Raw genomic sequence first — 13,491 nt, 5'->3', positions numbered from 1 at the left:
TCCGGATTTCAGCGTGTGATCCTACAGCAGAGGTTCTCAACCTTCCTCATGCCGCGACCCTTTCATACAGTTCCTCCTGTTGTGGTGACCCCCAATTTCATTGTTACAAATTGAACATCACTAAAGCACAGTGATTAATCACAAAAACAGTATGTAATTATATGTGTGTTTTCCGATGGTCTTAGGCCACCCCTGTGAAAGGGTCGTTCGACCCCCAAAGGGGTCGCGACCCACAGGTTGAGAACCGCTGTCCTACAGGAAGGAAAGCTGGCGCCTGCTAGACTCAGCGGTTCTCAACCTGTGGGTCTCGACCCCTGAAAATACATCCTGCAGATCAGATATTTACATGACGATTCATAACAGTAGCAAAATTACAGTGATGAAGTAGCAATGAAAATAATTTTATGGTTGGGGGTCACCACAACAGGAGGAACTGTATTAAAGGGTCGCGGCATTAGGAAGGTTGAGAACCACTGACCTTTCTTGACTCCTGAGATTCAGCCTCTGGCCTCCTTGCGCCACTTTTCTGCCTTAAAACCGGCCTCTGGGCTTTACCCTCCGCCCCTCGCTGGGAGAAATGTGAAGTGGGCAAGAGATGGCTCTTGGGAAGAAAGGTGCTGTTAGCTCAGACTCAGTACCATTCTTGTTCTCTGGGCCCCAGGCTCCCCGGGTCTGACAGACAGCGCTGCTAATGGTGGGCTTGTTGCCTGAAGTGCCGATGGAGCAGAGGTGGGACTGGGAGGCCGAGGGGGTGGCCACAGTCTCCCACCCGCGTGCATTCGGTGCTTCTGCTAAGGAAGGACCCCGTGGGCCTCGAGCCTCCTTCCGTTGAGGCAGAGGAGGAGGTTTAGAGAGAGCAGAGCACTTCCTGTTGTCGAGGCAGAGAAGGGGCTGTGCCTGGAGTCCTGATGCCCCTGCCAGGATGGCCGAGAGGGCCAGCTGGGAGCCCACAGCGGGCATTAACTACAAAAAACGACAACCCCGGGGAAAGGTCCTTTTGGGGAGTGGGGAGGGGCGGTGGTTGGAGCCCCCTGGCCGTCTCCTGTTGAGGAGGCAGGGGAAGGGTTAATTCGCTGCAGGGTGGGAGTGGGCCACCAGCACAGGCTCTCAAGCAGCACCTCCCCTCCGGGGCACTGGCAGCAGGCAAGCCTCCCACCCACCTCGGAAGGTGCCGCCGCCTGGCCAGCAGGAAGGGGTTAACACGCCTGCGCTGCCTCCTGTGTCCTGTTACTGCTGAGGCAGACCTGCCCGGCCAGCTGAGCAACTTTCCTTCCGAGTGCTGCCTGCCGGCTGGGCATCCAGGAGACCAGCGGACAAGAGGCAGAGCTGCAGCCCATTCTGGGGACCCTGCCGTGCCCTTCCGAGGGGTCCGCGCCTCCTGGGAGAGGGTGGGTCTCCGGGACAAGGGTCGGTGGTGGATGGCTCTGGGGACGCTCCTGAAGCTGTGCCGTCCCCCTGCCGTGCAGGTTGGAGGGTCATTGCAGAGGCTGCTTGTGGTCCCGGGGCAGGGACCAGGGACCGAGGGAGCCTGCACCAGAGGTAAGCTGGCCCCTCCCTGGCAGCGGTAGTGCCCGAATGGAAGGTTTGGGGCTTAGTCTCCCTCCCAGGTTGTGGGGAAAGGGGCGAGGAGGGCAGGGCAGTGGGGTGGGCCTCCAGTGGCTCTCCTGCCTGCAGCCCCTCCCTCCCTGCTGCCCCCAGGAAGAAGGACTGGGGGCTTACTCCCCATCCTGGGACTAGCATCTTTGGTGGCCTTCCCCATAGATTCCTGCTCCTCTCTACCAACCCCTTCTCCTCAGCCCCGATGCACCTTTAGGCTCAGGGCATCCCCTACCCAACTCCAGTGCCCCCAGTACCTAAGCTTAGAGCCAGAGGGCACCACCCTGTCCCTCCAGCAGCAAGCGTTAGGGCACTGCCACTCCCCCCCACTGCACCTGCTGGACCCAATGGGGGCAGGGGCCAGAGTCTGCCTTAGCAGACAGAGGATGGGAGGGGGTGTGCACTGGTGGGGCACCCACAGACATTGGAAAAACTCTAGACATCTGGGTTCCTTCCAGCTCCCGGAACCCTCACTCTGGGGATGCCACCTGCTCCTCAGTCCTGACAGGTTCCCCAGTCCTCTGGGCCCTGGGAACAGCAGCCCCCTCCCCGCTATAACATTCCCCTTGGGACCCTAATATAGGTGAGGGCTGACACCTGCCCCCTTCCCCAAGCTGGTCCCACCCCTTGCTGGCCCTTGGTGCCCCCTGACCCCCCCAGTGGGTCCCTCCCTCCTCCCCTGCCCTCCTGCCCCTCCTGCCCTCTCCCCCATCTCTGAATTGGCCTCTCAGGCCCTGCCTTCTCAGTGTCCTTCCCTCCACCTGACAGGGTCTGGCTCAAGGTCACTGCAGTAATTCCATACCGGGCTGCCCGGCCGCCACTGCCGCCGCCACTGCCGCCTTATCGGCTGCTGGGTTTCTGTTTCACTCCCTTTTATTTCTGGGCATATTGTGTTCGATAAAACCCTTTGCTTGTAACACCGCTGGCAGCGCTCCCAGCCGCTCCCTCCCGCGTTCCTTCCTCTCCTCCACCCTCCCCTCCACGCTCCCCAGGCCTCACCCTGCCCCCTTCTTCCTCCCTACCTGGTTCCCTTCGGACTTCAGGTGTTTCCGACCCCTCCCTTCCCCCAGCTTGGGCAGAGGTGTGCAGAGAAGGCTCCTCCGTGCCCACCTCCCCGGAGAAAAGTCCAGGCAGGGCTGCAGGGCCCACACCGAGGGCCCCTCCCACTACCCCTGGCGGCTGGAGGGCCAGGCAGCGCTCCTACTGGAGTCACGATGCCTGACTGGTTCTGCTGGTTTCGGTGGCCAGCTCCGGGAGGGGCATGCACTCAGGGCGGGCTTTGGGGCACAATTATTTCTCATCTTGACTCTTGCCACCTGCCAGCCCACCGGTTAGAGAGGTAAAGACAGGTCTGAGTCACTTGTGAGGGGGAGGGCAGGAGTTAAACAAGGGTTGGCCAGTGGCATCCCCTCAGAAGGCCGGCCGGACAGAAAGAGGGCAGACAGAAGGTAGGCAGTGCTTGCATGAAGCACTCTCCATCCCTCCGGGTGCCCCGTGGGAACCCCGCATTTGGGCGAAGCTCTCCCAGGCCCCTGGGCCCTGAAGAAAACTACGGAGGCCCGCGGGCCCCTTTGAAATGACCCCAGTGTTGGCAGGACTGGGTGGAGGGTGAACTGAATTTAGGGGTGAAGGGGGTAAAACTAACTCCTTCTGACTCCCACTGAGCCCCAAGGCAGAGCTGAGAGGTGCAGCCTCTGTGGGTGCTGTGGGTGCTGGTATTGGTGGGGGTTCATTGGTGAAGGGGAGGCTCTGCAGGTCCAGGCAGCATGTGTGAGTGTGTGTGTGTGTGTGTGTGTGTGTGCACGCCCATGCCCGTGTGTACCCGTACCAGAGTAATGGTGATGGCAGGACCTGGTCTGGGTTTCTGGTAGGGCCGTGGGAGAACATTTGTCTGACTTGGGCCTGGGTTCTCTCTCAGCAGATGGCCCAGTCCCGTGACTGTCGGGAGGGCATAGGGCTGGCCCTGACCCCCTGAGGCTGGGGTATCAGAGTTCTGCCCTGGGCCCGGGGCCTTGGGGCTTTGGGGAGCCCAGACTGGCGTTGACCTGAGGGAGCTTACTTTCTGGCTAAGAAGGTAGGGCTGAGACAGTAGAGCAATCCTATGAATTAATTACACAAGTGGTGACACTGACAGTCAACATTGGAATAGTCTTCTGGAGTCCGCGGTGTGAGTGCAGCTCTGCCTCCTACGTGCTGTGTGGCTGTGGGCAGGCCGTGTCCCCGCTCTGGCCTCAGTGCTCTTGTGTGTACAGCGTGGGTGGTGGTGGCTAAATCTCTTTGAGAGGCAGCCTCTCCCAATACTCCTTCCTTCCTCCTGCAGCCCAGCTCATAGTATTCCCTCTGAGCCATCCCTCCCATACCTTGCTGGCTCACTCCTCCTCTCCCTTAGCTTCAGATCTCTGGTCTCACCTCAACCATCACCTCCTCTGGGGAGTCTCCCCTGGTTTCCCTGTACTCCTCTGCACTCCCACGCCGGGCTGTGATTGTCTGTAGCCTCTCCATGGGGCTTAGGTGCACCAGGACGTGAGCCCTGTGTCTGGCTCAGAAGGCCCCAGGAAATAGTATTGCGTGAATCAAGCTACAAAATTAACAATATGAGGAGAGAAAAGTGAGGACTGAGAAGTTGGAAGGGATGGGTCTTAAGCTAGATCCTGGCAGAAGGGAGAGGGAACCAAGCCGAAGCTAGGCCAGTAGGCATACCTGGGGGGGGGGGGGGTCATTGTCATGCCCCCCAGTAAGGGTAAGGACTGGGGTGTGTCTGCCGGGGTTTATCCTAACTCCCCACTTACGAGCTCTGTGATCTTGGACAAGTCAATTAATCTGCTCGAAGCCTCATTTCTCCCCTCTGTGAACGGAGAAAATAATAATAATAGCATCTTGTAGTGTGGCGGTGAAGATAAATGAGCATGCAAGGCTAGAAGTGCCTGCTAAATCATAACTAAATTAAGAAACATAACAAATGCCTGCTGAAGGCTGTTCCTGGCAGCAGGGACACCCTGCACAGGCCTTCGGGGGGTGACTGAGTGGCCAGCGGGGTGGGCCACTGCCCCTGAGTTGCAACCCCCCCTCTCTTCCTCAGACCCATGTGGAACCCAAGGACACAGCCGCCCTGCTGAGAGCGTGGCGGCCCCTCCTTGGAAACCGTGACCTCGCGGCGACGACGACGGTGGCCCTCGGCCCTCCACCTCCGGCTGGGGCGGGGGGCGCCCACCTCCAAGTCCCCAGCCATGACGACCTCCGCGCTGCGGCGCCAGGTGAAGAACATCGTGCACAACTACTCAGAGGCGGAGATCAAGGTGCGCGAGGCCACCAGCAATGACCCGTGGGGCCCGCCCAGCTCGCTCATGTCCGAGATTGCGGACCTGACCTTCAACACGGTGGCCTTCGCCGAGGTCATGGGCATGCTGTGGCGGCGGCTCAACGACAGCGGCAAGAACTGGAGGCACGTGTACAAGGCGCTGACGCTGCTGGACTACCTGCTCAAGACGGGCTCGGAGCGGGTGGCCCACCAGTGCCGGGAGAACCTCTTCACCATCCAGACGCTGAAGGACTTCCAGTACGTCGACCGCGACGGCAAAGACCAGGGCGTCAACGTGCGCGAGAAGGTCAAGCAGGTGATGGCCCTGCTCAAGGACGAGGAGCGCCTCCGGCAGGAGCGGACCCACGCCCTCAAGACCAAGGAGCGCATGGCGCTGGAGGGCATGGCCATGGGCAGCGGGCAGCTGGGCTTCAGCCGCCGCCAGGGTGAGGACTACGGCCGCTCGAGGGGCTCTCCGTCCTCCTACAATTGTGAGTGGGCCTCGGGTGCACGGCTGGGGACAGTAGAGGTGTCTGCGTTCCCGTCGTGGCCCTCGGACCTCAGAGGGATGCCATGAGGATTCCGTGAGATAAGGATGGTAAAATGTGAGGCAAAGTGCCCTGCACATAGTAGGTGCTCAGCAAGCTAGGGTAAACAATGACGTTGGTATGCATTTGTCGTTGTTGTTGGGTCACTGTCTGGTGGGACGGTGTGGGGGAGAAGTACAGGCTCTGGAGTCCAGGAGCATCCCTTCCCCCGCCCCTTCCAGGCTGTGTGGCCTGGACAACCAGCTCTCTGAACCTCAGCGTCCTCACCCATTAAGTAGGGGCCATCTTGTCTACCTCAATTGTTTGATGCGAGAATGAATGAGACCAGGCCCAGGAAGTCCTCAGCCCTTCACCCAGACACACGGCACACCGTGCTCCATCGGTGGCATTCCCCATCACGCCCCCCCCCCCCCCCAAAACACACACACCTCGAGGGCCCTGTCCTTGAGAATGGGGGTGGCCGATGAGCACCTCCCAACCCTCCTCTCCATCCTGGTGGGGGCTTCCCTGGTCCGAGATTTACTCAGAAGGGCCCTCCTTTCATAAAGCCCCCCTGCAGTGCGCTGTGGGCTCTGAGAGCCGTGACCTTGGTTGGAGCATCTCACCCTCTCACCCTACTTGACCTCAGGCTGGATGGGGCCCAGCTGGAAGAGTCGGGGGACCTGGGTTCAAGTCTTGCTGCAGGACTCTGAGCAGGCACCCCTTAGAGCTGTTGGGGGTCTGTAAAGGAGGGACTGGGATCTTTATGGGGTGGGATAGGAGACCTTACACGGCCTGGCCCCCTGGGGCCCTCGGCTGCCTGCTGTTCTCTCCCCCCATTTCCTTCTCTGAGCCTTCGCCTCTGGAGGGGAAGGGGTGTGGGAGCCCACGGGCACCTGTGTGGTCACAGAAGCCATGATGGTCATTGCAGCTTCCTCCTCATCTCCCCGCTACACCTCAGACCTGGAGCAGGCCCGGCCCCAGACGTCGGGAGAAGAGGAGCTGCAGCTGCAGTTGGCCCTGGCCATGAGCCGCGAGGAGGCTGAGAAGGTGAGGCCCCTCCCGGGCAGCCCAGGGGGCCCCCCAGCTGGGCTGAGGGTGGCATGGGGAGGGAACCGGAGGGGGAAGGAGAGGTGCCTGCATCCCCACACCCTGACTCTCGGGCTACCCTACTCTGGGCTCCAAAGCCCTGGTCCTGCTCCCAAGGACAGCGCAGGGCCTGTCTGCCCCTGGGATTGTCCCTGCAGGGCCCACTTCCTGCTTCCAGTCCCCTCTGGCTGGGCCTGGAAAGGATAGTGAGTGTGTCATGGGTTGGAGTAGATGAGTGTGGTACGGGCCTCCGGCCGCCTCATAGAGGGGAAGGGGGTGCATATGCTGACACACACATTCCCAGGAGACACAGAGGCATGCCGCCACCACCACCACTACCCCCCCACCCGCCCCCCCGCCATCAGCTATCCTTTGGGGGCGGGGGGGGGGGGGGCGCAGGGACAACCACCATGCTACCTTCCTCTGTGGATCCGGGTAGACCAGACAGGAGCAGGGCCCGCGGAGACTCGGGGGGTCCAGAAGAAAAGGATGGAGCTGTCTCAGCGTGGGGCAGGCCCCACCACACTGCTGCTGGGCGGGCATTTCTCCCCATCCCCTGCCCTGTGCAGAGCTATGTTGCCTTCGGGCCCAGGAGTGGGAGGGCTGGGCCAAGTTCACCTTTTTCTTCCTCCCTGGCAGCCAGTCCCCCCAACCTCCCTCAGGGACGAGGACCTGCAGCTGCAGCTGGCTCTTCGCCTGAGCCGGCAGGAGCACCGGAAGGTAGTGGGCTGAGCCTCCTGTGCTGGTGCCGGTGCTGGTGGAGGTGCTCACGGGGCACTAACCAGGCTCCTCCCGCTTCACCTGGTGGTCCCGCGGTGCCTAACCTCTCAGCTGCCGCCCGCCCTGCACTTTTCTCCACTCGGCTCGGGTCCCCTCAAGTCTGCCCTGGGCTGCCCGCGCTCTCCTCACTCCTTCTGTGCCTCCTGCAGGAGGTGAGGTCCTGGCGGGGAGATGACTCCCCCATGGCCAATGGTGCTGGGGCTGCAGCCCCCCGTCGGAGGGAAAGAGAGCCCGAGAGAGAAGAGAGGAAGGAGGAGGAGAAGCTGAAAACCAGCCAGGTAGGGAGGGTGCTGGGGTGCGTGGGCTGGCAAGAGCCTGGGAGATAAACTGAGTTCATGTTTGTAAAGATTACGGAACAGTGCTGGGTATACAGTAAGCACTACCTAAGTGTTTATTCAATGAAATGGGGGTGGAGGGGGTGCGGCAATCCCGGGTCGGGTCCCACACTGCATAGGCTGGTGACCAAGCTATTGGCAAAGGGATGCAAAGAACCCTGACCAGAGACCCCTCGAGTTGGGTTCTGGATTAGTTGCGACTTTGTGGCTGGGGCATGTCGTTGTCTTGGCCTCAGTTTCCTCCTCTGTATAATGGGCTTGTTGGATAGTTCCAGCTCTGACATACTAGGGTGATGTGATGTGTGGATCACGACTGGGGGTGGACTCAGGCATATGAGCTCATGTGCGTATTCTTCAAGAGGAGGGAGTAGGTAGCTGCTGGAAACAAGGCCACCCTCCGAAGCTGTCCATGCTACCCCAGGGGTGTGTCTGCCCCCTTTCTGCTGGCTCTGCATGTTCACTTGTGGCCAGTTTTCTCGAGGACACTTAGGGAGGAAAGCTAGTCCTATGGCCAGTCCTATGGGCTGAGGAGCAGAACAGTGAGGAAGGGTCAGACAGGCCTGGGTTCTAGCCCAGCCCTGTCTCTCCCTGGCTGTGTGACTTCAGGCAAATTGTTCCCCCTCTCTGGGGCTCAGCCGACGCATCTGTAAAATGGGCACAGCACCACCTTCCGTACCTGTTGCACAAGGTTGTCAGGAAAACCAGGCACTCAATGGACGAGGAAACAAACTGAGAAGCACTGTGCAGAGGCAGGGGGTCATTACGAGGTGTTTATGGAATGGATGGAGCGGGTGAGCTGGAGTCAGAATGACAGGTCAGGGCCTGCCTTCCTCTGGGCCCGCCCTCCTCTGAGCCATGGCTGCCTCTCCTCTCCACAGTCCTCCATCCTGGACTTGGCGGACATCTTCGCACCCACCCCTGCCCCGCCCTCCACACACTGCTCCGCCGACCCATGGGACATCCCAGGTGGGCATGCAGGGCTGCAAGAGCCTCCCAGGCTGGCCTCAGAGAGCCCCTTCCTTCCTGGCCACTTGCTGGCACCCCCTTTCCCACAGCTGAGCGTCGCTGAGCCTCAGCCTCCCGTGTGGCACGGTGTCGTAGTGAGGAAGGGGGAGCACGTCTGGAGAACCCAGCTCCTGTGTCCTGTCACCCTGGCTTTCCTGTCCCAGCCAGTCCCTGCCTGGGACGTGGCCTGAGCTGCCTGTGCCCCGGAGTCCAGGCGCCGGGGACAGCTTACTAGATTTGGGCTCCAGCATGCTGGGTGGTTGTGAGTCAGCACCCCAAATCTGTGAAATGGATCCCTTAGCCTCGAAACTTGGCCCGGGTAACTGGGAAGGCCCAGAGTGAGCCTGGGATCATGTCTGTGCTGTTCCCACTTCAGGTCTCAGGTCCAACACAGAGCCCAGCGGCTCCTCCTGGGGGCCTTCCGCAGACCCCTGGTCTCCAGTCCCCTCGGGAAGCATCCTGTCCCGAAGCCAGCCGTGGGACCTGCCCCCTACGCTTTCCTCCTCTGAACCCTGGGGCCGGACCCCAGTGCTGCCTGCTGGAGCCCCCGCTACAGACCCCTGGGCACAGAATTCCTCCCCCAACAAACTCCCCAACACTGGGGCTGACCCCTGGGGGGCCTTGGTGGAAACATCCAGCACCCCTGGTAAGTGAAGGGCCAGAGGGGGTGGGTGAGGGCCAGAGGGGGTGGGTGAGGGCCTCCAGCCCTCTGGGTCCCCTTCTGTCCAGGGCCAAGGGGCAGCAGATCCTGTCTGGTAGGAGGGGCGATGGCCTGGGAAGAGGTCAGTCTAGTGCCTGCTCGTTCTGCCAGCCCATCTCACCTCCCTTTTCTTTCTGGGCTAGCTCTAGGTGGCACCTCGACCTTTGACCCATTTGCCAAACCTCCAGGATCCACAGAGACCAAGGCGGCGCTGGAGGGTGCCCAGGCTCTGCCCTCGGGGAAGCCCAGCAGCCCTGTGGGTAAGCAGGAGGCAGGCGATGGCACCGCTCCGGGGAACGAGGGACCTGCCCCGAGCTGGCCTCTGCCCTCTTCCTCCGGCGGAGTGACCAGCCCCTCCTCCGACCACTTGTATTCCAGAGCTGGACCTGTTCGGAGACCCCATCCCCAGTTCCAAGCAAAATGGTACCAAGGAGCCAGATGCCTTTGACCTGGGGAGAGTGGGGGAAGCCCTGACCCAGCCCAGCAAGGAGGCCCGCGCTCGCACACCCGAGTCCTTCCTGGGCCCCTCGGCCTCCTCCTTGGTCAACCTTGACTCCTTAGTCAAGACACCCCAGGCTGCAAAGACCCGGAACCCCTTCCTGACAGGTAGAACACCCCTGTCCCCTGCAAGCTTTCCACACTGCCCCTCCCTCCGCCCCTCCTTTCAGAGCCCAGCCCTTGCCCTAGAATCCCACTCTTCTTATTTCTAAAGCCCCAGATCTTGTCCCCCTCCTATTTCAGGGCTATGCCCCCGGCCCACCCCAAACCCTCCTCTCGCCCCCCCCCCCCCCCTTCTCGTTCTGCAGATCTCAGCGCTCCATCCCCCACCAACCCGTTTGGCGCAGGCGAGCCGGGCAGGCCGACCCTGAACCAGATGCGCACCGGGTCGCCGGCGCTGGGCCTTGCGGCCGGCAGGCCCTTCGGGGCGTCCTTGAGCTCCATGACCTACAGCACCTCCCTGCCCCTCCCCCTGAGCAGCGTGCCGGCCGCCGCGAGCCTCCCTGCCTCCATCAGCGTCTTCCCGCGGGCCGAGGCCTTCACGCCGCCCCCCGCGAGCCTGCCGCCGCCGCTGCTCCCCTCCTTGGACTCAGCCGGGCCGCTGCACCCCGCCCCGCAGGCCGGCACCAACCCCTTCCTCTGAGCACCGGCCGAGGCCCCGCCCCCGCCCCGGACCGCGCCCACCTGCTCCCCAGACTTTTGGCGAGGCTAGGATCCGCTGGGGAAGCCCCGACGGCGACCCAGATGCTTGGGAGGCCCTGGAGCTAGAGACCCGACGACTGGACTGCTCCGGGGGCCGAGGCCACGTCCCCGCAATAAAGACTGGAACCCAGGGTCCGCTCTCACCAAGTGGACTCTTTGCGGGACGTGGCGGCGGGTCTGGACCACACCGCGAATCGCCGGCTGCTGTGGCAATCGCTCCCCTTCCCGCACAGCCCCCGCAGCCTGGCACCGTCGCTCCCTAAACCCTCGCTCATGTGATCACTTCCATTCATTTGTCACATATGGGCGTTGGGTTGATGGAAGAGCAAGGAACCCATTTATTACCGTGCTAAGCACTTTAGGCAGATGACTTGCTTTAATTCTCGCAACCGCCCTCTGAAGTAGGTAACATGACTCCCATTCAGGACTAGCTACGTTATTTGCAGGGCCCAGCCCAAAATGAAAATGCGGGGCCCCTTGCTCCGAAATTGGGTTAAGAAGGTCAAAATGAGGACAGCAGAGCATTAAACCGAGTGCAAAACCCATTTGATAGAGGAGGAGACTGAGGCTCAAAGTCACCAAGCTAGCCCAGAGTGGGGCCGGGACCCGGCGTCAGACAGTTTGGCTCCACTGGCTTGGAGGTCCCCGGCTGCACAGCAGGCTTAATCAGCAAATATTGACGGACTGTCGTGAACCAAGTGCTGGGCTTGACTGTGGAGAAACGACTAAGCATCCCTAAGCCCACAGCCTCCCGGAGCTCAGAACTCAGAGGGGCAGGCGAGCCAGGTACAGGAGCCCCCAGACTGGCAGCAAACCCCATCTCAGCCACGCAGAGGGGGCCTGAAGGCTTATGCGGGATCTGGGAAACCAAGGTGGGGGGGGGGGGGGGGCTGTTACCTCATCCTGGGAGCACTCTGGTCACCATCCCTCCTTTTCTACTCAATGCTCTGCAACCACTGGGCCACCAGACACTGATGCAACCTTAGTGCTCAGGGTCTGGCCCTGCAGGCTGCCAGCCCCACCCCCTTTGGGGTGCAGGGAGACAGTAGCCTTCCATAGGCCAGAAACACTAAAGTTGGGGTTTCGGGAGACACACAGTGTCTTCCTAAGGCTGGGGTGGGGAAAGGAGCCGCTTTTTGTTTTGCAGGGAGTCCCACCTTGGCTGTGAAAGGCAGGATGGACAAGAGCACCTACTTAGGAGTCAGACTGACAAGAGTTCAAACTCTGCTCCAAGATTTGCACACAGTAATTAATAATAATAATATAATCACTTAGTAATAAGTGGTTATGCTCCCTGGCCTTGAGTAAATTACTTAACCTCTCTCTGACTCTGCCTCCGTTTCCTTGTCAAATGGGAACAAGAGTTCCTTCCTTCTGAGGTGGCTCTGCGGCTCCTCCCAGGCCACTGTCCATTTGGCCCGGGGTGCACCCTCCGCAGAGGCTAACCAGGAGGATTAACCTGCCATCCCCCTCATTCCTGGTTTGCCAGGCAGTGCGAATCCAGCCCCCATCTGTCTGCCCCCCCCCCCCCCCCCCCCCGCCACACACACACAGGTGGTCTCCATCCTTGGTCACTGACCGCCCACCCTTCACCCCTCCCCTACTCGGGCTCTTTTAAACTGGCTGTCGCGGGAACACTGCTTCCCTGACCCTCTCCCCCAAGGGGTGCTGCTTTGATTCCCAAGAAGAAGAGGTTGGTACCCTCGCTCCCCACAGCTGCTTCCAGACCATCTTCCTCCTGTAAGACCCCTCCTTCCTTGAAGGCTGGGAACCACTGGGCTGTCCCTGCCTCCTCCCGCCACCACCCCAAGGGCTGTGTTCCACCCCATTCTTGCCATGCTTCAGTCTTGGCTCACAGTCTTCTACTCACCCAGGTCTTGCTAAATCCCAGGTGACTCTATTGTCCGAGAGGATGACCTTGCATTTCCATGACACCTCAGCAACCCTCACCAATGGTCACACTCTGGAGGTGGTTGTCACCCCGGATTGCTCCACATTCACAGCAGGCTTCCTGTTCTCTGACCCTGCCCTCATGTCTCCCAGGGAGCACCCACCAGACTCTCCGGCGTGCCAACCCTGGTGTCGTTCCAGCATCTCAGAGACGCCTCTCCTCCATATCACCAACTGCCTTCTCTAAACCGAATCCTTCCCCTTGGTATTGGTCACAATTAGCCTCACCCGTCTCGAAAGTGTCTTTCCTCTCACATCATGTCCATACTCTCTGCGTCCCCTGCCTTTCCCCTGCCCCCTCACCCCACTCTACCAGCCGCTGCTGTTAGCCTCACCTCACTGGAGCACCGTCTGCCAAGCCCGCCAGTGGCCATGTTGCTAAAGCCAGCGGTCCTTTTTGTGTCCCATCCCAGTTGGCTTCTCTGGAGTCTGACCACATGGACCCCCTCCCCTTGCAACTCTCTGTCCCACTGCCTGTGGGGTGCCACCCTGTCGTGGTTTGCCCTTGACATTGTGGCCATTTCCCCTCTTGTCTTTCATGGATGCACTCCTGAGTCCCCCAGCCAGGCCTGAGCCTGCTTCCCTCCTCTCACTACAGTCTGCCTGATCTCTCCTGTGCCCGCACTGTCTCCGCGCTGAGCACCCAGATTCCTCTCACCCACCCACCTCTCCTCTGCATTCCAGAGCCTTGTCATGTCTGCATGTATGTCTCAAGGGCTCCTCAAGCCAGCATGTTCAGAATTGACCTCATGAACCCTCACCGAAGCCTCTCCCTGTACCGCCTCATCTGCACATGGACCCAGCACAAGCCCCGCTCTGCAAATCACTCCTGACATCCCCTTCTGTCTCCAGCTCCACCTGGTGCAGGCCTCCACTGTCTCCTCTGGTCCATCTCTGGCCCCCTAACCACTCCTGCTGCTGCTCTTGCACCTTTCCAGGCCATCCTTCATTGGGGAGTCAGAGGGCGCTTTCCAAAACACAGGGTCACTCCCCTGTCCAAGCCCTTTAACA

General features: G+C 60.7%; 1 protein-coding gene across 5 annotated transcripts; it reads left to right on the top strand.

Moving 5' to 3' along the window:
• Positions 1-1,243: 1,243 nt before the first annotated feature.
• EPN3 (epsin 3) lies at positions 1,244-11,844 on the top strand. 5 transcript variants are annotated; one of them, XM_070394918.1, is made up of 10 exons: positions 1,244-1,539; positions 4,676-5,340; positions 6,383-6,471; positions 7,150-7,230; positions 7,440-7,568; positions 8,504-8,591; positions 9,007-9,276; positions 9,474-9,590; positions 9,709-9,936; positions 10,137-11,844. In XM_070394918.1, exons 2-10 carry the CDS (start codon positions 4,824-4,826, stop codon positions 10,469-10,471), a joined length of 1,854 nt encoding a protein of 617 aa, XP_070251019.1. In that variant the 5' UTR covers positions 1,244-1,539; positions 4,676-4,823; the 3' UTR covers positions 10,472-11,844. The 5 variants fall into 5 exon arrangements, with proteins under 5 accessions (XP_070251019.1, XP_070251018.1, XP_070251017.1 ...); XM_070394917.1 differs by having other exon boundaries at positions 6,353-6,471; XM_070394916.1 differs by having other exon boundaries at positions 4,676-5,385.
• Positions 11,845-13,491: the final 1,647 nt, after the last annotated feature.

This window comes from Myotis yumanensis, unplaced genomic scaffold, assembly GCF_028538775.1.
Source record: "Myotis yumanensis isolate MYYU_CA2020_CCGP unplaced genomic scaffold, mMyoYum1.0.hap1 SCAF_16, whole genome shotgun sequence".
Taxonomy (NCBI): domain Eukaryota; kingdom Metazoa; phylum Chordata; class Mammalia; order Chiroptera; family Vespertilionidae; genus Myotis; species Myotis yumanensis.
Note: the sequence above shows the minus strand (reverse complement) of the source record. Positions and strands in the feature narration are given on the sequence as shown.

What these genes read in the sequence shown, in the direction of transcription:
- EPN3 (XM_070394913.1), top strand. Translation starts at nt 4,824, where the DNA reads ATGACGACCTCCGCGCTGCGGCGCCAGGTGAAGAACATCGTGCACAAC. An exon ending in CGACCCATGGGACATCCCAG is followed by an intron (nt 8,592 to 9,006) that starts GTGGGCATGCAG and finishes TTCCCACTTCAG; the next exon opens with GTCTCAGGTCCAACACAGAG. An exon ending in GGAAACATCCAGCACCCCTG is followed by an intron (nt 9,277 to 9,473) that starts GTAAGTGAAGGG and finishes TTTCTGGGCTAG; the next exon opens with CTCTAGGTGGCACCTCGACC.